Below are 20,365 nucleotides of genomic sequence, written 5' to 3'. Positions count from 1 at the left end.
ATAGTCTGTTTAGATTATCATTGTTTCATAAATTAAAACTGAATTAGCACTGTCTTTGTTGCAATGGTTCTGAGCCTATTGCCCTATCTAAATGGCAAAAATCTTTTTTTATTTTATTGACGCATCAGATTTGCTGTCTGCAGGCTCTGTTTGCTGTCTGCAGGCTCTGTATATGAAATGCATCGAGAAAGTGCAAAGGATTGTTTTATCGTGCAAATTATCTTCATAAAGAATCAACATTAATTAGTCATCCAGAGGGTCAATTAATCATCCGAAGGGCGGCATGGTTGCTGCCTCACAGCGCCAGAGATCCAGGTTAAATCCTGACTATGGGTGCTGTCTGTACAGAGTTTGTACATTGTTCTCTGTGACAGCGTGGGTTTTCCTCAGGTGCTCCAGTTTCTCCCACACTCCAAAGGTTTGTAGGTTATCTTCAGTAAAGATTGTAAATTGTCCCTAGTGTATAGGATAGCGCTAGTGTATGGGGATCGCTGGTTGGGGCAGACTCGGTGGGCTGAAGGGCCTGTTTCCGTGCTGTATTTCTAAACTAAACTAAACTAAAGTTGTCCTCCATGTAAGTTTTGTGCTCAGTTCTATGGTCCACATAGAACATAAAACAGTACAGCACAGAAACAAACCCTTTGGCCCACAATGTATGTGCCGAGCATGATGCCAAGTTAAATGAATCATCTGCATGCACATAATATCTAAACAAAATATTAGGACCAATAATTAGGACCATGTGTATTAAGCTATATATGAGTCTGAATAAAATTGGTCAGATTCAATAACAGAAAATAGTGTTTTTCCATAGTTATTTCATATTCAGTCCATTTATCAATTTAATTATTATCCTACCATTGGCATCTGCTCACACTAAAAAAAAAGTAAGTGTGAGCAGTAACTTTAACCCTCTCAAAACATTTTCATGGCCTTTGCACTTTTTGGACACCATGCCACCGTGATTTGAAAATGTTCTTTTCAAGTAACTGTGCTTTGCTTTGAAGGGAGTATTTTTTCACAAAAGATGATATTCCCACACGAAATCCATGTCCTGATACAAATTGGATAAGCATGATCAGAGTAAGCCTTTCTCATGTGTCAGTGGTGAAACCCTGTGATCTTTTCATGCATCTTTATCAACTGCAGCACTGCAGTCCAGGGTAAAGCTGAAGTGTGTAACACTGCTGGAATCTAGCTGCTGCTCCCGACAGAAATGCGGGCAAGCTTACCTTCCGTAATTTTAATGCCTTAAATACATGCAACAGATTATAGTAACTTGCACTAGATTAATTTAACCTACTCCTTTAGTGGAGAGAGGAGAGGGTTAGGTTTTAATTTTCAATTAATGCTTGCAATTGAAGCAACAGTGGCTGTTATTAAGTAAATACATTTTGGGCTCTATATACAATGGAAATATTGAAACACACATTCAATACAATAGAAATTGTGACATGCACTTTCTATGTGCATTCACCAATACAGACTGGGTCCAAACACAGGACTATGTCTATATGTTTCACACCATAGTTTTATAGCAGTAATTAAATGTTTGCAAACCATCGCAGGTTTGAAACCTGCTAAGTTATATTTAATTGTAAAATGAAAACAAAAGGGTCATTTTCTATGTGCATTATTGTGTAATATTTTTGTTCAAAATATTTGAGTACTTCCTGACAGTTGTCCAAAAAAAACTTGTTCACTAAATCAACAAGGCGTTGTAATGGGCTGATGTATTTTTGATTACCTTATGTGATATTTTCTGCCATTCATAATGTGTGATTTAATGTATTCTCAGTTTTAATTTTATATTATTGTATTTTAGTGAAGAAATGGCAGAGATGCTGAACTGCAGAACAATTTTATATTTTTAATGCATTTTGTCTATTTTGTTTAATATTTCTCATTTTCTAGGATTTATTGAACGACTGGGATAACTTGTTTGTCATCGGTGTGTTCATACTGAATGTCAAAACAAGACATGCTTTTTATTTTAAAATCAGCAATAGGCACCTTTTTTTACATCCAAAAGTTCATCGATTTCAGTGGCGAAAATGTTTAAAACTCTCATTGGAGTTTCTTTTCACTAATTTTGAGAACTGTTCCAGTATTTCTGCAAAAAGATTGCTTACAAACTTTTCTATTGAAAAGCTTAGCTTCTTCTTTACAATATTTTTCCCCACTATGTGAGTGAAGGCCAAGAAGCAGATATAAACCATTCAATTAATTGAGCGTCATACAGCGTGGAAACAGGTCCTATGGCCCAACTTTCCGACATCGACCAACATATCCCATCAACACTAGTCCCACCTGTGTGCGTTTGGCCAATATCCCTCTAAACCTTTCCTATCCATGTACCTGTCTAAATGTGTTTTAAATGTTGCGATAGTATTTGTTAATGTCACACTTGTCATGCCTCGTTACACTTAATTTATCTAATCGTATTCCATAAAAGGATGCAACGTGCTTGAGTAACTCAGTGGGACAGGTAGCATCTCTGGAGAATATGGACAGTTGATGTTTCTGGTTAAGCCCCTTCATCAGACTCTCCAGATTCATCATCTGTCATGCTCTCTAGAGATGCTGCATGACCCGCTGAGTTACTCCAGCACTTGATATCCTTTTGTGTGTTAACCAACGTCTGCAGTTCTTTGTTTCTACTTCCCAATCTTATTACATTCCCTCTGAGGAAACGCTTCTGTTTTTACCAAACATATTTTTCCTTAAACAAGATTAAAACTGAGGCACATTTAGATACTTTCTCTGACCAAGCACAATGTTCTACAGTAGTACCACACCACCAGTTTCTAAGAACACTTGTAATACCTGTGCGACTTTCTACATTGATATTTGAAAAGCAAAAGATTTTTGGCTTTATTATTATTTTCTTGTACATCATTTTAAGCTCTAGAGTTAGAGTTATGATAGAGACGTTAGAGAATGTTGCTGCCTCCGCTGTTTAAGTGCATATATCATGACTTTAAGCAGAAATCTGTGATCAGTACTCTGGACATTGAAATAGGCAGGATTGGGTATCAAGTTAACTGTCACGTTTACTTTGATATTCAACAGTGCCATTTAGGAACATGATTATGTGCAGTACATGCTGTCTCAGTTGATTTTGCTGTTGTGTACATTTGACAGAACTGTTACTGCAAGACTATGGTGTGATGTTTACTGGCAGCAGGTAAATTAGGCGTTGGCTGCTGTGACAATTGCATTTTTGACGACAGATTGTAGTACTGCTGAATCTGGAGCAGTGTAGCTCTCTCTGCTGATGTACCAAGTACCACAACTACAATAAAGCAACTTCAGTATGCCTGTGCCTTCATTATTGTAATAGCTGTAGAAACACATGTTTACTTGCTTCAGCCTCATATCCCTTCTCGCGCTGGATTTACTTTGAACTTTTGCTGATCGCTTGCTGGTCTACCAAGGCCTGCTGGATCTCCCTGTTGCTAATCGTTTTAACTTCCCTTCCTCCCATTCCTATACTGACCTTTCGGGTGATGCAGTGACATGGTGGTAGAATTGCTGCCTTACAGTTTCAGAGACCCTGGTTCGATCCTGACTACAGGTGCTGGGATTGGACACGCTAGATGAAGGAAACATGTTCCTGATGTTGGGGGAGTCCAGAGCCACGGGCCACAGTTTAAGAATAAGGGGTAGGCCATTTAGAACTGAGACGAGGAAAAACTTTTTCACACAGAGTTGTGAATTTGTGGAATTCTCTGCCACAGAAGGCAGTGGAGGCCGATTCACTGGATGTCAACGGCGACTGTCTGAGTGGAACAGACACACACACACACACACACACACACACACACACACACACACACACACACATTGCTTCCTTCACCAGCCCGTTATGCAAGCGGGGGGAGCGCTGTCTGAGTGAAATTCACACGGTGCAAAGCCAAGTTGGCTCTGTAATTAAAATGGCTAAAGCACGGTGTACGGTAAGTCCTGAAAAAGAGGTGGGGAGGGCGGGGGGGAGAAGGAGTGGAGACAACTTTTAAGAAGACAGAGATACACGGCTGTGAAGCTCGGCGGACATTTAACATTACTGGTCGGTTATCCTTGGCTTACGTTTTTTTTCCCCCAATGAGCCAATGGAATTCACCGGTCAGCACCGGCTACAACCTACAAGAACCTTCGACCTCCTGGCAACCTACTAGGACCTCCTGGCGACCCACCTATGGCACGAGAATTCTCTCTACTCTCCATGGCGGCTTCATTCTAGTCGCCGCTAATTTTTCAACATGTTTCAACTAGGTAACTCCTCACGACCATGAAGGCGACTCCCCGACAACCACCCGCGAACATGTGGCCACCATGTGGCGACTACATAGTCTGCAGTCGCGTAAAAAGTCGCCTGAGTGGGACAGGCCCATTAGGGATATGGGGAGAAGGCAGGAACGGGGTACTGATTTTGGATGATCAGCCATGATGACATTGAATGGTGGTGCTTGCTTGAAGGGCCAAATGGCTTATTCCTACACCTATTGTTTATGAATTATGTTATGTATCTATGAATTTTGACCCTGTGACTGTGAGTTTTCTCTGGGTGCTCCGGTTTCCTCCCACATTCCAATGACGTGCAGGGTTGGAGGTTAATTGGCTTCTGTAAGTTGTCTCTGGTCTGTAGGATAGGGATAGTGTACGGGCGTACAGCATGGACTCGGTGGGCTGAACGGCCTGTTTCTACGCTGCATCTCTAAACTAAACTATACCGCAGAATATTCATGCAATTTGCCCACTTCTGCCTTGTAAACCCAGCATCTGTAGTTCCTTCCTGCACTTGCTGACCAGCGATCACTCCATATACTCCAAAAAATACCTCTCAAATGATAATTCTGACGTAATCTTTTTGGGTGTCATTCTAAAAACATCACTATAGAACATAGAACAGTACAGGGTACACAAAAATGCTGGAGAAACTCAGTGGGTGCAGCAGCATCTATGGAGCGAAGGAAATAGGCAACGTTTCGGCCCGAAACGTTGCCTATCTCCTTCGCTCCATAGATGCTGCTGCACCCGCTGAGTTTCTCCAGCATTTTTGTGTACCTTCGATTTTCCAGCATCTGCAGTTCCTTCTTAAACATAGAACTGTACAGCACAGGAACAGGCCCTCTGGCCCACAATGTCAGGGCCGCGTCCTTTAGGATAATAAAAAATAAGGTGTTAATATTTAGAACGGCCACATTGCCCTTTTGGGTATACAAATAACAAAAAAAGCTCATATTTCTGTTGTCCCACAAAAATGAAAAATGCACATTTAAAAGTTTGGCACTGGGTGATGTGCATTTAACCACCACAAGAGGGCATCAGGATGACATCTAATGATTCATGCAGCATGTTAACTAACGGAGACTTTACTTAAGACTTTAGATATACAGCGCGGAAACAGGCCCTTCAGCCCACCGATTCCACACTGACCGACCATTACCCCATACACCAGCACTATCCTACACATCAGGAATAATTTAAAATTTACAGAAGCCAATTAACCTACAAACCTGTTGGAAGGAACAGCAGTTGCCGGTTTACACCGAAGCTAGACACAAGATGATGGAGTAACTCAGTGGAACAGGCAGCATCTCCGGATAGAAGGAATGGATCACATTTCGAATCAAGAGACATCTTCAGACTGCAAACCTGTATGTCTTTGGAGCATGGGAGGAAACCGGAGCACCCGGATAAACCCACACGGTCACAGGGAGAACGTACATACTCATTACAGACAGCATCCGTAGTCAGGATCGAACCTGGGTCTCTGGCGCTGTAAGGCAACAGCTCTACCACTGTGCCACTGTGCTGCCCACTCTGCACGATGTCCACATCCTTCCTGTAATCGGGAGAATAGAAATGCACATACCCCAAGTGCGGCTTAACCAAAGTCCTGTAAATCCACAATATGACAGCGAGCCACTGAGCTAGACAGAACATTAACAGGAATAAAATCATCACACAGACAAAGATAGGGTAAGCGTAATTTTATTTTTACACATTTTAACATAGCTTTATAAAAAAGACTAAGAAAGGGGACTGTAGCTTTAATACTGTGGTTCACATACAGATTTTACAAACTTTGGATATTTTATTCCACATCGTAGTTTTGTACAAAAAAGCACAGCTCTTGTCGTTCAAATGTTATTGCAGTAAAAGAAAAAGAGTTATTGCATAGAGATCTAGCAGACACAGGTCAAAATCACCCCAGTCTCTGCTGTTAAATGTATCAAAATGTAATTAAATACAATGTACTTTTATCATTAAAAAATGAATTGCTCGGATCGGCGTAAGGAGTTGGTAGATGTAGAGGTCAGACTGATGCACGAATAGAAAATATTGATCTGTAATTCAGAGACCATAATTCTTTCCTATAATAAAAATGTTACGATATAGGAGCTAGGAAACTGTACTAAATCTCATTCCAATCCATTATGTGGGGCTTTAAATAAAGTTGTCCCTGCACCAAAGACAATTGAGTCCAAGCCACTCTTCGCATCCACTGTTGGAGTTGAAATGAACGTTCTGAATTGTGCTCTTTTTTTTGTCCATTTGTAAGCAGATTGTTTTTCGAGGGTAGTCAGGGGTTTCGGTCTAATATCTCGGGTCATAAGACGTGCTCACAGGTGGAAGTCTTTCACGGCATTCTGCGTGATGCTACGGCACGGACTCTTGCAGCTGCGTTTATTTTGGGAGCTGTTTTCATGAAGCAGCGGGGGCGAGGGGTCGGGAGCGCGGAAGGGGGTCGGGAAGAAGCCGCGCTGCTCACTGGCAGACCCGACTGTATTCCTGGCAGGTGGAGCCGACCCCGGCCACGGACAGGTAGAGCATTCCATCCGGACACACGCACACCTCATACAGTCCCTGAGAACGTCCCGGTCCTCCCTGTGACCCATGAGGCAGCTTGGGCAGTTTCACCGTCTCTGCATCCAGCACCACCTATTAATGGACGGGAAACAAAGTGGTCTTGTCATCTGCACCGCGGCACCTATTACCACATTGTTTCTATTCAAGTAATACAAATCTCCCCCCTCCGTCCTCCCCTCTCCCACCCCAGTCCTCTTGCTAATTTCACCGTTCGTATCCCTTCGTTATCACCACCTCCCCAGCCAACAATGGACCATTGTGGGCTCCACCTTTCCTGGGTCATCAATGCCAGCTCTGCTTTGCTCTGTACCTTCCCTTACTGCCGCGGAACTGGGAGATAGAAGCCGCCGCGCCCGGCCCCTGCTCGTCAACGAAGATTGGGAACCAGAGAGGAGGGTGGAGCGAGTCCTGGATACATTACCTTCTGTGCCCTCAAGGTCAGCTGCGGGAGGCGTAGCCGGGGCACGAAGGGTGAGGAAGGCCAGGCGAAGAGGGACGCCCAGAATGGCTGCAGCGGACTTTTATGGCCAGCTGCAGTTGGGGCTGTCAAATGGTGCCAGAACCTGGCTACTCTTGCACATACACTCAGTTTGCTGTTTCTCTGTATTATGTGCATATTGTACTTATGGCAATAATCTTACTGTATGCAAAAAAGAGGTCTCACTACCTTGGTACATGTGACAATAAAGGAACCATTAAACCATTGAGCTTTTTTGCACCTGAAAATCCCGATCATGGTCTATGATGAGGGACCTTGTGAAGGTCATGTAGACAGCTTGTTCCATGTAACCACCTCCCTCTGAGTGAAAGACAGGTTAGTACTAAATCTTATCCCTATCATCTTCAACGTGTATCCTCATGTTTTTGATTCCCCTACCCTGGGTAAAAGGTGCATTCACCATATCTATTCCCCATGATTTTATACACCTCGATGAGATCACCCCTCTTTCTCCTGCACTCCAAGGAATAAAGTAATTTTATTTTAGTTGCACTGCCCAGGAACTTCTGATCTCTATGACAGCCCAGCAGACAATTCGTAGCTCTCTACCATTTTGGGCTTCACGAGAACACAAAGTGCTGGAGTAACTCAGCGAGTCTGGAGGACATGGATAGGTGATGTTCGGGTCAGGACCCCATTTCAGATCCTTGTCGATCTTCCAGAGATGCTGCCTGACCCACTGAGCAATTCCAGCACTTTATTTTGTACACTACATTCCAGCATCTGCAGTTCCTTGTGTCTACATTTTGGGTTTCAGTCTTGGTTTGGCGAGATAATTATTTAAGAAGATGTGGCCTGGTGATGTTTAAGAAAGAACTGCAGATGCTGGAAAAATCGAAGGTAGGCAAAAATACTGGAGAAACTCGGCGGGTGAGGCAGCATCTATGGAACGAAGGAATAGGTAACGTTTCGGGTTGAGACCCTTCTTCAGACTGATGTGGGGGTGGGGGAGGGGGACGAGAAGAAGAAAGGAAGAGGCGGAATCAATTGGCTGTGGGAGAGCTGGGAAGGGGAGGGGAAGGAGGGAGAAAGCGAGGACTGTCTGAAATTGGCGGTCAATGTTCATACCGCTGGGGTGTAAACTACCCAAGCGAAATATGAGGTGCTGCTCCTCCAATTTGCGGTGGGACTCACTCTGGCCATGGAGGAGGCCCAGGACAGATAGGTCGGATATGGAATGGGAGGACGAGTTGAAGTGCTGAGCCACCGGGAGATCAGGTTGGTTATTGCGGACCGAGCGGAGGTGTTGGGCGAAGCAATCGCCAAGCCTACGCTTGGTCTCACCGATGTAGAGCAGTTGACACCTAGAACAGCGGATGCAATAGATGAGGTTGGAGGAGGTGCAGGTGAACCTCTGCCTCACCGGAAAGACTGCTTGGGTCCTTGGATGGGGTCGAGGGGGGAGGTAAAGCGACTAGTGTAGCATTTCCTGTGGTTGCAAGGGAAAGTACCAGGGGAGGAGGTGGTTTGAGCGGGAAAGGACGTATCAGGAATGTATCATTGTAGGAGGGAGCAGAGGAATAAACTAAACCTCTTTAAACTCTGGGGTCTTTAACAGCAAGAATTATAACGAGCTCAGTACAGGAGGAAACGTGAGCTAACTATTTCCTGGTCTTTCCTTGTATGTGTTTCTTTATGTGGCACTCCATTATTCATTACTTTAGTTTAGTTTATTGTCATGTGTACTGAGGTACAGTGAAAAGCTTTTTGTTGCGTGCTATCCAGTCAGTGGAAAGACTATACATGATTATAATCGAGACGACCACAGTGTACAGATACAGGATAAAGGGAATAACGTTTAGTGAACGATAAAGTCCAGTAAATTCTGATTAAAGATAGTGTGAGGGTCAATAATGAGGCAGATGGTTGGTCAGAACTGCCCTCTCTCTAGTTGTTGATAGGATGGTTTAGTTGCCTGATGACAGCTGGGAAGAAACTGTCCCTGAATCTGGAGGTATGTGTTTTTCACACTTATGTACCTCTTGCCCGATGGGAGAGGAGAGAAGAGGTTACGGCTTCAATATCAAAAGAGTTGGGTGACAGTCAACCTTGACAGTGGGCAAACAGAGCTCATTTAGGTCAATGCTTGGGCTCAGATCTCGGCAGAGTACTGGACATAATCCATAGTTTAGTTTAGCTTAGTTTAGTTCAGAGATGCAGGACCTTCGACCCACCGAGTCCGCGGAAACCCGTTCACACACGTTCCACGCTACACAAGACATGCAAGGCGTCCCTGTGGATTTGATCTGAACTCACCGTTCCTTCACTGGTATGCAACACGATGTCCCTCTGTGAAGAAGCTTCAATATTCCCAGCTCTTGCTTTGATCTGAACACCTTTTGGTGCATCAATGCTCAGACAACGAGTTGGAGATTCTAATCTGAAGACAACGAACAGTCGCGGTTAGAGAACAGAAAGCGGTACAAACCTTGCTCCGATCTCTAAATAATATTCTTTATTAAACACAGTATATTGCCATAGGTTGCACTTATATTGTACACTTATCGTGGTAAAAACAGTCCAAAGTGTTAGAGTCATGTTGTTGGGGTGGGAGATTGCAACCTTCACGTGGTCCGCCCTGTTTCGACGAATGCAATCAACCTGGTGTGCACAATCAAATAGAACAAGTTGTCCTACAACTTTAGGCTGTACACGCCATACGCAAGAAGAAGTCATATTATCCTACAGCACAGAAACAGGTCCTTTGGCCAAACATGTCCACATCGACGAAGATGCGAGGAGCTGCGATGAAGATGCTATGAGGCTGCAGGGTGACTTGGATAGGTTGGGCGAATGGGCAGATGCAATATAATGTGGATAAATATGAGGTTATCCACTTTAGTGGCAAGAACAAGAAGGCAGATTATTATCTGAATTGTGTCAGATTAGGAAAAGGGGAGGTGCAACGAGACCTGGGTGTGCATGTACATCTGTCACTGATAGTAAGCATGGAGATACAACAGGCAGTGAAGAAAGCAAATGGCATGTTGGCTTTTATAGCGAGAGGATTTGAGTATAGGAGCAAGGAGGTCCCACTGCAGTTGTTCAGGGCCCTAGTGAGACCATAGTATTGAGTGCCGTTTTGGTCTCCTAATTTGAGGAAGGACATTATTGCTATTGAGGAAGTGTTGGTTCACCAGGTTAATTCCCGGGATGGCGGGACTAACATATGATGAAAGAATGGATCGACTGGGCTTATATTCACTGGAATTTAGAAGGATGAGAGGGATTCTTATAGAAACATAACATTCTTAAGGGATTGGACAGGCTAGATGCAGGAAAAATGTTCCCGGTTTTGGGGGAGTCCAGAACCAGGGGTCACACTTTAAGAAGAAGGGGTAGGCCATTTAGGACTGAGATGAGGAAAAACGTTGTCACCGAGAGAGTTGTGAATCTGCGGAATTCTCTGCCGTAGAAGGCAGTGGAGGCCAATTCATTGGATGTTGTCAAAAGAGAGTTAGATGTAGCTCTTGGGGCTAACAAAATCAAGGAATATGGGGAGAAAGCAGGAAGAGTGTACTGACTTTGGATGATCAACCATGATCATATTGAATGGCTTGAGGGTCCGAACGGCCTACTCCTGCACCTATTTTCGATGTTTCCATGTCCCTCGAAACAATTCCTCTCATAGTCATACAGCACAGAAATAGTAAGATTAAACGAGAACTTACCAGTTCGAAGTTTGATCGTTATTTTATGAGGAGTACGTTGAGGGAATACGTGAAGAACCCCGCCAGGACGCATGCGTGTCATTCTTCAAAGCAGCGGTGTGAAATCACAGATAACTGTAATGACTGAACATAGTAAGATTAGAGAAGAAAATACCAGTTGAGTATATGATCAAGGGTGGGAGCGGAGGGCACGTATTCCCTCAACGTACTCTTCATAAAATAACGATCAAACTTCGAACTGGTAAGTTCTCGTTTAATCTTACTATTTTACTTCGGAGTCACGTGAGTGACTACGTGAAGATTTCAAAGCTCTGTGATTTCATGCCGTGGAAACGAGTCCATGCATCACATCTGCCTTAATTGACTGTGGGAGGAATTGTGTTAACATGTTTAGACATGAATCCAACATTGAAATCCATGATAAATTGTTAACAACAAATTATAGCCCCTATTTATGGGGTGAAATTATATTACAGAACTTAAAATTGGCTCTGCAAAGTTCCAGTTTAACTACTGGTTTGTGGTAGAGTAGCTGGAACATTTTCCCCTGATCCATCCTGCTGTCTCGAGGATTTGGTTCATTGGTACATCCAACTCCATAGCTGCCGATGTAGTTGCAGCCCTGGTGGAATAAGATTTGAATATGTTAGTATCCACCCCAGCTGTTGTTAAAACCTGTTTCAGCCATCTGGAAATAGTTTGAACCGACACTTTTTTGTGGGTTTGTTTGTGGCTGATTAGTAGTGCCATCTCATAGCCTCAGATGTTTTTGGTGTTCTCCATATAGAACAATAATTGTCTTATTATACAGAGACGATATCTGTAGGGTAATCCCTAAATTCTATTTTGAGGCCTGATGATCCCGGTCTGTTTTGTTTGACTTCTTCTTCTTATCGAGTCCACACACAAGATTAGAAGTTGTTCAGCCAGAGCTGAAGTTTGACTAATTCGTAATATGAAACGTTATGTTCCTGTTGAAGAAGTCATATAGCCCAGCCTTAACTTATGTACGACTGTACCCTTAGTGCCGTGACCAAAGCCATCAGCATGACTGTTTTGTGCGTCAGTCTTTGCAGGGACAGAGCTGTTGCTGGAGACCAATTCCTTAGCAACATTAGGGCAATACTCATATCCCATTTAGAGAGTACCTGGTTCTTGGGGGATTGATATTAAAAATTCCCCTCATAAGTTTGGTTACCAGGGGTGAGTCCCAACAGAATGACGCTCTGATCCTCGCCATAGATATGTTGATAGGGCACTTCTGGCGCAGTTAATGGCACTGTAACTGAGCCCCTCATCATAATGGAGGCCTGCCAGGAATTCGAGAACAGACGTTATGTTCATCAAACTGTAGGTGATGTTGTTTCTGTGACAATATATCTCCCATTTCCTGATGTATACCAGATATAGTTTTTGGTGGACTGTCTGTGGCCCGCTGAGATAATGTTCAATGTTCGGTCCGCCAGTCCCAGTTGCAGTAGAGGTTTCTTTAGACTCTACAAATTGATAGGTTTGTTATTTTTGACATGGATGGGTTCCCCTGTTACTGGATGAACCAATAATCTGGTTGTTTCAGGATGGTGATGCATGGTTAAAACCCATGTTGTATCACAGGGAACCATGGTTAAGTAGGCCAATCGGCACTACCAATTAACAGACGCCGAGTCTTGTTGTATTTTTCGTAATACTCGACTGATGATGCAGAAAAGGAGAGAATGCATAGATAAACAATTGCTCCCTCAATGCAGTGAAAAGCATCTGTCCCTGCTGTCCCAGGGTCTGGTTCCCAAGAAACACAGTTTGGTAACTGGTGATTAAGTCTTATTTTATTGAATTTGCGTGACCTGATGTCTGTCACTGAATTTTGGGTTACCTGGTAGGTAAGTAGCTGATATTCCAATATTTCTCTGGATACACCATTACCAAATTGTATTGTCAGATTGTCACTCTGTAGTTTAACATGCTGGTGATTTATCCCAGAGCAGTATGACTTTAGGCCATAGAACGCACCCCACATTTCCAGGTAGTTTATGCCCAGTGTCTGTGATAATGATGCCTCCTGTGCCTTTCATCTACCTCCACAGATGGAGATGGAAATTTGTAGTACCCCAACCAAGCGCACTGGCATCAGTTTGTAGCACCACTAAGGGTTTGCTGATAACGATAGGGTTGGAACAATGCCGAATGTTATCCCTCCACCATTTTAATTCCATAAGGTTTGATTGGTGGCTTATTGGTCTGTCGAAATGAGCAGTATTAACTTTGAGTGTTTGTATTTTTGCCCTTTGTAGATTTTCGGTAATACAAAGGTCCAAATTGTGTGGCTGGAAAGGCAGACACTATATGCCAATTATACTTGCTACCAATCTGATAGACGGTTCACTGATGTCAGTGGGGTTGTTGCAGGCCTCAGTTAAGACTGTAGCCTTGTCCTTTGGTAAAGTCACCGACATGTGAGCTGTCAATAGTGAACCCCAAATAATCCATTATGTTGGTAGGCGTTAGTTTAGATTTAACTGGATGGATGATACCCCCAGTTTACCCCTGTTACAGCTAGTTAGGCCAACTCCAAAGTTATGCCCACAATTAGTATGATCATATGATTTATGTATTTGGTAGAGCTCTATACTGCCAGAGCTGCCCCATCCAGTCGAATTAAAAAAAAAAAAATTATTAAAAAAAAAAAAAATAACGTTTGTGATCAGTCCGTGTAGGCACTGAATAGTAAGCATCTTTTAGGTCGATGCTAGCCATGGAGTGGCCTTTGGAAATCAGTCCTTTAGCAGTTACCAGTTCCCATTTTGTACTGAATATAGAGTACAATGTATTCAATTTGGTCAATTCGATGATGATGCGACTGTCACCATCTATTTTGTTTTTGGTAAAGATATAAGACACAAATTCCAGCCAATCGTGTTGGGTTTACCCATTACCCCTTTTGCACAATTCAATGGTATATCCCTGGATACCGCTTAGGATATAAGTGTCTGTAGTTAATATACACCATGTGACTCAAAACCGCTGTAGCTTTGGGAGCAACAACAGCAGCAGCAGGAGGAGATTAGCAAGAGATACGACTGATTGGCTCTAGCCCAAGTGGGAGGAGAGAAGTGAAAACAGTTTAAGTACAGGTCAAGGACAGGCAGACTTGACTCAGAACTGCTGTAGCTTTGGGAGCAACAACAGCAGCAGCAGGAGGAGATTAGCAAGAGATACGACTGATTGGCTCTAGCCCAAGTGGGAGGAGAGAAGTGAAAACAGTTTAAGTACAGGTCAAGGACAGGCAGACTTGACTCAGAACTGCTGTAGCTTTGGGAGCAACAACAGCAGCAGCAGCAGAAGATTAGCAAGAGATACGACTGATTGGCTCTAGCCCAAGTGGGAGGAGAGAAGTGAAAACAGTTTAAGTACAGGTCAAGGACAGGCAGACTTGACTCAGAACTGCTGTAGCTTTGGGAGCAACAACAGCAGCAGCAGGAGAAGATTAGCAAGAGATACGACTGATTGGCTCTAGCCCAAGTGGGAGGAGAGAAGTGAGTCAGTGCTGGGAAAACAGCTGAAAACTGAGGAATTTGGTTTGTAAATTGGTAAATCAGGCAATTTATCAGTCAATTTAAGTAAGACTGCTCTTAGGGAGCGGCAGTGAGTGAGCGGCCTTGTGAGAAAAGTGTGCGTCTTTGGCTCGAGAGTCTTCGGAGAGGAGGCTGAGGAGAGGAGACCACGCAATACGCTTGAGAGGTAGAGACGAAAGAAGGAGATGTCAGGCAAGCTGATTCAGTGCGATGCTTGCAGTATGTGGGAGGTCAAGGACACCGCTGGTGCCTCTGGCTGCTACAAATGCGAAAAGTGCATCCAGGTAGAGCTCCTGAAGGGCCGTGTTGGGGAACTGGAGAAGCAAGTGGATGACCTCTGGTTCGTCCGAGAAACGGAGTCGTTCCTCGACAAGTCTTACAGTACGATTGTTACACCTAAGGTACTGGAAGAGAGAAGGAGGGAGACAGTGAGAACGGGAGGGAAGCATGGAATGCCAACGTCCCCGGGTGTTGTACCTCTTGTGAACAGGTTCACCCACTTAGAAGCTGTCGGGACAGAAGAGGTGTTTACACTGGGCGGCGGACTGGCTTGTGATGCGAATAGGGCTGTTGAGCCAAAACCAAAAAGGCCTAAGGCAGGCAACGCCATTGTAGTAGGAGACTCCATTGTGAGAGGTACGGACAGGGGTTTCTGCGGCAACAGACGGGATGCGAGGATGGTGTGCTGCCTTCCTGGTGCCAGGATCCAGGATGTCACGGACAGAGTGCAGAAAATCCTCAAGGGCGAAGGTGAACATCCGGAAATGGTAGTGCATGTCGGCACAAACGATGTCGGAAAGAAGGGGATGAATATTCTGCAGCGTGACTTTAGAGAGCTCGAAAAATGCTGAAAAGCAGGACCTCCAGGGTTGTTATCTCCGGTTTGCTTCCAGTTCCTCGTGCTGGCGAGAGCAGGAACAGGGAGATACGGGACCTGAACGTGTGGCTGAGGAACTGGTGCACGGGGCAGGGATTTAGATTCTTAGATCACTGGGATCTGTTTTGGGGTAAAGGGGAACTGTACAAAAGGGACGGATTGCATCTTAACAGGTGTGGGACCAGCATTCTGGCAGGCAGGTTTGCCACTGCTACACGGGTGGTTTTAAACTGAATAAGGGGGGTGGGGTGTCGAATGGGCTAGTGGAGGATGGTGTTAAAGGGAAAGGGTTTCTTAAATGTGTGAGCGTAGAGACAGAGGGGTGTAAAATGAGGGTAGAAGCAATAGGTAGCAAGGTGAAAAGTAAAAGTGGCAGGCCGGAAAATCCAGGGCAAAAATTAAAAAGGGCCACTTTTCAACAAAATTGTATAAGGGGTAAGAGTGTTGTAAAAACAAGCCTGAAGGCTTTGTGTCTCAATGCAAGGAGCATTCGTAATAAGGTGGATGAGTTGAATGTGCAGATAGCTATTAATGACTATGATATAGTTGGGATCACGGAGACATGGCTCCAGGGTGACCAAGGCTGGGAGCTGAACATCCAGGGATATTCAATATTCAGGAGGGATAGAGAGAAAGGAAAAGGAGGTGGGGTAGCGTTGCTGATTAGAGAGGAGATTAACGCAATGGAAAGGAAGGACATTAGTTTGCAGGATGTGGAATCGGTATGGGTAGAGCTGCGAAACACTAAGGGGCAGAAAACGCTGGTGGGTGTTGTGTACAGGCCACCTAACAGTAGTAGTGAAGTTGGAGATGGTATCAAACAGGAAATTAGAAATGCGTGCGACAAAGGCAAAACTGTTATAATGGGTGACTTCAATCTACATATAGATTGGGTGAATCAAATTGGCAGGGGTGCTGAGGAAGAGGATTTTTTGGAATGTATGCGGGATAGTTATCTAAATCAACATGTAGAGGAACCAACGAGAGAGCAGGCTATTTTAGACTGGGTATTGAGTAATGAGGAAGGGTTAGTTAGCAGTCTTGTTGTACGTGCCCCCTTGGGCAAGAGTGACCATAATATGGTTGAGTTCTTCATTAGGATGGAGAGTGATATTGTTAATTCAGAAACAATGGTTCTGAACTTAAAGAAAGGTAACTTTGAGGGTATGAGACGTGAATTGGCAATTAATTCTAAAAGGGTTGACGGTGGATATGCAATGGAAGACATTTAAAGACTGCATGGATGAACTACAAAAATTGTTCATCCCAGTTTGGCAAAAGAATAAATCAAGGAAGGTAGTGCATCCGTGGATAACAAGGGAAATCAGGGATAGTATCAAAGCGAAGGATGATGCGTACAAATTAGCCAGAAAAAGCAGCATACCGGAGGACTGGGAGAAATTCAGAGACCAGCAGAGGAGGACAAAGGGCTTAATTAGGAAAGGAAAAATAGATTATGAAAGAAAACTGGCAGGGAACATAAAAACTGACTGCAAAAGTTTTTATAGATATGTGAAAAGAAAGAGATTAGTTAAAACAAATGTAGGTCCCTTGCAGTCAGAAACAGGTGAGTTGATCATGGGGAACAAGGATATGGCGGACCAATTGAATAACTACTTTGGTTCCGTCTTCACTAAGGAAGACATAAATAATCTGCCGGAAATAGCAGGGGACCGCGGGTCAAAGGAGTTGGAGGAATTGAGTGAAATCCAGGTTAGCCGGGAAGTGGTGTTGGGTAAATTGAATGGATTAAAGGCCGATAAATCCCCAGGGCCAGATAGGCTGCATCCCAGAGTACTTAAGGAAGTAGCTCCAGAAATAGTGGATGCATTAGTAATAATCTTTCAAAACTCTTTAGATTCTGGAGTAGTTCCTGAGGATTGGCGGGTAGCAAACGTAACCCCACTTTTTAAGAAGGGAGGGAGAGAGAAAACGGGGAATTACAGACCAGTTAGTCTAACATCGGTAGTGGGGAAACTGCTAGAGTCAGTTATTAAAGATGGGATAGCGGCACATTTGGAAAGTGGTGAAATCATTGGACAAAGTCAGCATGGATTTACAAAAGGTAAATCATGTCTGACGAATCTTATAGAATTTTTCGAGGATGTAACTAGTAGCGTGGATAGGGGAGAACCAGTGGATGTGGTGTATCTGGACTTCCAGAAGGCTTTCGACAAGGTCCCACATAAGAGATTAGTATACAAACTTAAAGCACACGGCATTGGGGTTTCAGTATTGATGTGGATAGAGAACTGGCTGGCAAACAGGAAGCAAAGAGTAGGAGTAAACGGGTTCTTTTCACAATGGCAGGCAGTGACTAGTGGGGTACCGCAAGGCTCAGTGCTGGGACCCCAGCTATTTACAATATATATTAATGATCTGGATGAGGGAATTGAAGGCAATATCTCCAAGTTTGCGGATGACACTAAGCTGGGGGGCAGTGTTAGCTGTGAGGAGGATGCTAGGAGACTGCAAGGTGACTTGGATAGGCTGGGTGAGTGGGCAAATGTTTGGCAGATGCAGTATAATGTGGATAAATGTGAGGTTATCCATTTTGGTGGCAAAAACAGGAAAGCAGACTATTATCTAAATGGTGGCCGACTAGGAAAAGGGGAGATGCAGCGAGACCTGGGTGTCATGGTACACCAGTCATTGAAAGTAGGCATGCAGGTGCAGCAGGCAGTGAAGAAAGCGAATGGTATGTTAGCTTTCATAGCAAAAGGATTTGAGTATAGGAGCAGGGAGGTTCTACTGCAGTTGTACAGGGTCTTGGTGAGACCACACCTGGAGTATTGCGTACAGTTTTGGTCTCCAAATCTGAGGAAGGACATTATTGCCATAGAGGGAGTGCAGAAAAGGTTCACCAGACTGATTCCTGGGATGTCAGGACTGTCTTATGAAGAAAGACTGGATAGACTTGGTTTATACTCTCTAGAATTTAGGAGATTGAGAGGGGATCTTATAAAAACTTATAAAATTCTTAAGGGGTTGGACATGCTAGATGCAGGAAGATTGCTCCCGATGTTGGGGAAGTCCAGGACAAGGGGTCACAGCTTAAGGATAAGGGGGAAATCCTTTAAAACCGAGATGAGAAGAACGTTTTTCACACAGAGAGTGGTGAATCTCTGGAACTCCCTGCCACAGAGGGTAGTCGAGGCCAGTTCATTGGCTCTATTTAAGAGGGAGTTAGATGTGGCCCTTGTAGCTAAGGGGATCAGAGGGTATGGAGAGAAGGCAGGTACGGGATACTGAGTTGGATGATCAGCCATGATCATATTGAATGGCGGTGCAGGCTCGAAGGGCCGAATGGCCTACTCCTGCACCTAATTTCTATGTTTCTATGTATCCAAAAGAGTGTAATCTCCCACCAATGTGTGTATTATCCACTCTTCCTATAATTTGTAAGGGACCAGACCCACCTACCTCCATTGTTACCAGTGGAAGTTTGCTTCTTCTGTGTGGTCTTCGTGGAGGTTGAGGCGCCAGTGTCTGGGTTTGTTTTTGGGTTGGGGGTTTGCGCATCTTCCAGAAAGGCCGGTCTGGGCTATGGTCTAAAAGACCGCTGTCCTGTATGCCCGGCCTTTGAGCTTTCACCAGCGTCTCTTGCTCTGCTGGTGGGTGCATAAGGGTGCTGTCTTTGGCTGTAGGAGATCCTTAATGTTGTCGCCTTTATGAGCCCCAGGGCTTTCCTAAGTTCTGTTCCGATATGTTTCCAGATGCTATTTCCACGACTGGAACATTCAGGGATGCGCAGTTTCCTAGTCCCAAGTATTTTTGCAGTGGTGTCCATCGTGGTCTGGCTGTATGTATTTGGACACCATGACCAGTAGATTTTGCCTTCCTGCACCCCCTGCACACTTGTAGTTTTGTTCGTCAAAACCCCTCTTCAGGGTCAGCCCTGAATTGACCCCCCAGTACTCCCCTCTGACGAGGGAGATGCACTGTTCAGCCCTACAAGAGGTGCTGCTGTGGGTTTTACATAGTGCCCACAGTGACTAGACTCCATCTCCCAGAGCCTGTCATGTTGGAGCTCGGCTCCATAAGCCGCTCCAACCGGCTCCAGCGCTCACGGTCGCTGGCCGCTCGCTGCTGCTCAAAGTCGGACTCATCAGTCAACGACTCTTTTGGTTTTCTTCTTACCTTCCCGCCCAGACGCAGTGTTTAATCTGGCCGGTGCGGGGGCGAAGTCGGGCACAGCTGTTCCCTTACGGGTGATTCCTGTGCCGCCGGCCGCTGCTGGCGTCCGCAACTCCATGGTCTTCCCTCGCCAGCTTTGTCGCAGCTCTGGTCGACTTCTTTGCCTTGTGCATGTTTCCCCCACCTCTAGAACAGTATGGGAACAATAAAGACCGCAGTATCACTTACCTGCAGGTCCTGGCTTAAAACTTGCCGTTGTTTGCACAGCTCTCCATGTTTCCCCACCTGTGAAACAGTATGGGGAGAATAAAGACCGCAGTTTCACTTACCTGCAGGTCCAGGTTTAAATTGTCGCTACGGGGGAACGTCGTTCCACCCCGCCTCCTGCCGTTTCGACTTGTCAAAGTCGACGGCCCCATTCTGAATAGTCTCCCGCCCGGCCGTGGTGTTCTGGCCGGCGCGGGACCAAAAGTCGGCACAGCGGATCCCACTTACGGGGCTTGTGCCTTCAGCCGCTGCTGGCTCCCGCAACTTCGCGGTCCTCCCCAGCCAGCTTCACTTGCAGCACTTGTGGACACTATTTTGTCCAGCTTCCCCCCCCTGTGTAAAACAGCGCGGGGACAAACACTACCGCAGAGTAAATCACTTACCTGCAGGTCGCGGTTTCAAACTTACCGCTGCGGGGGAACGCTCCACCCCACCTGTCGTTTCGCAAGCGTGAAAGCGATATGAC

The 20,365-nt window shown here is 44.8% G+C and overlaps 1 protein-coding gene across 6 annotated transcripts in view; it reads right to left on the bottom strand.

Moving 5' to 3' along the window:
* Positions 1-5,981: 5,981 nt before the first annotated feature.
* The window catches only part of sgcg (sarcoglycan gamma), a 329,148-nt gene continuing 314,764 nt past the window's right edge, over positions 5,982-20,365 (bottom strand). For all 6 annotated transcript variants that reach the window (XM_033022761.1, XM_033022759.1, XM_033022760.1 and 3 more), the window contains 2 exons: positions 9,632-9,755; positions 5,982-6,948 (listed from right to left, as the gene is read on the bottom strand). In XM_033022761.1, coding sequence (XP_032878652.1) covers positions 6,775-6,948; positions 9,632-9,755 — 298 coding nt within the window. In that variant the 3' untranslated portion in view covers positions 5,982-6,774. The remainder of the gene's footprint in view (positions 6,949-9,631; positions 9,756-20,365) is intronic.

The sequence above is a fragment of the Amblyraja radiata genome, chromosome 6 (genome assembly GCF_010909765.2).
Source record: "Amblyraja radiata isolate CabotCenter1 chromosome 6, sAmbRad1.1.pri, whole genome shotgun sequence".
NCBI lineage: Eukaryota > Metazoa > Chordata > Chondrichthyes > Rajiformes > Rajidae > Amblyraja > Amblyraja radiata.
Note: the sequence above shows the minus strand (reverse complement) of the source record. Positions and strands in the feature narration are given on the sequence as shown.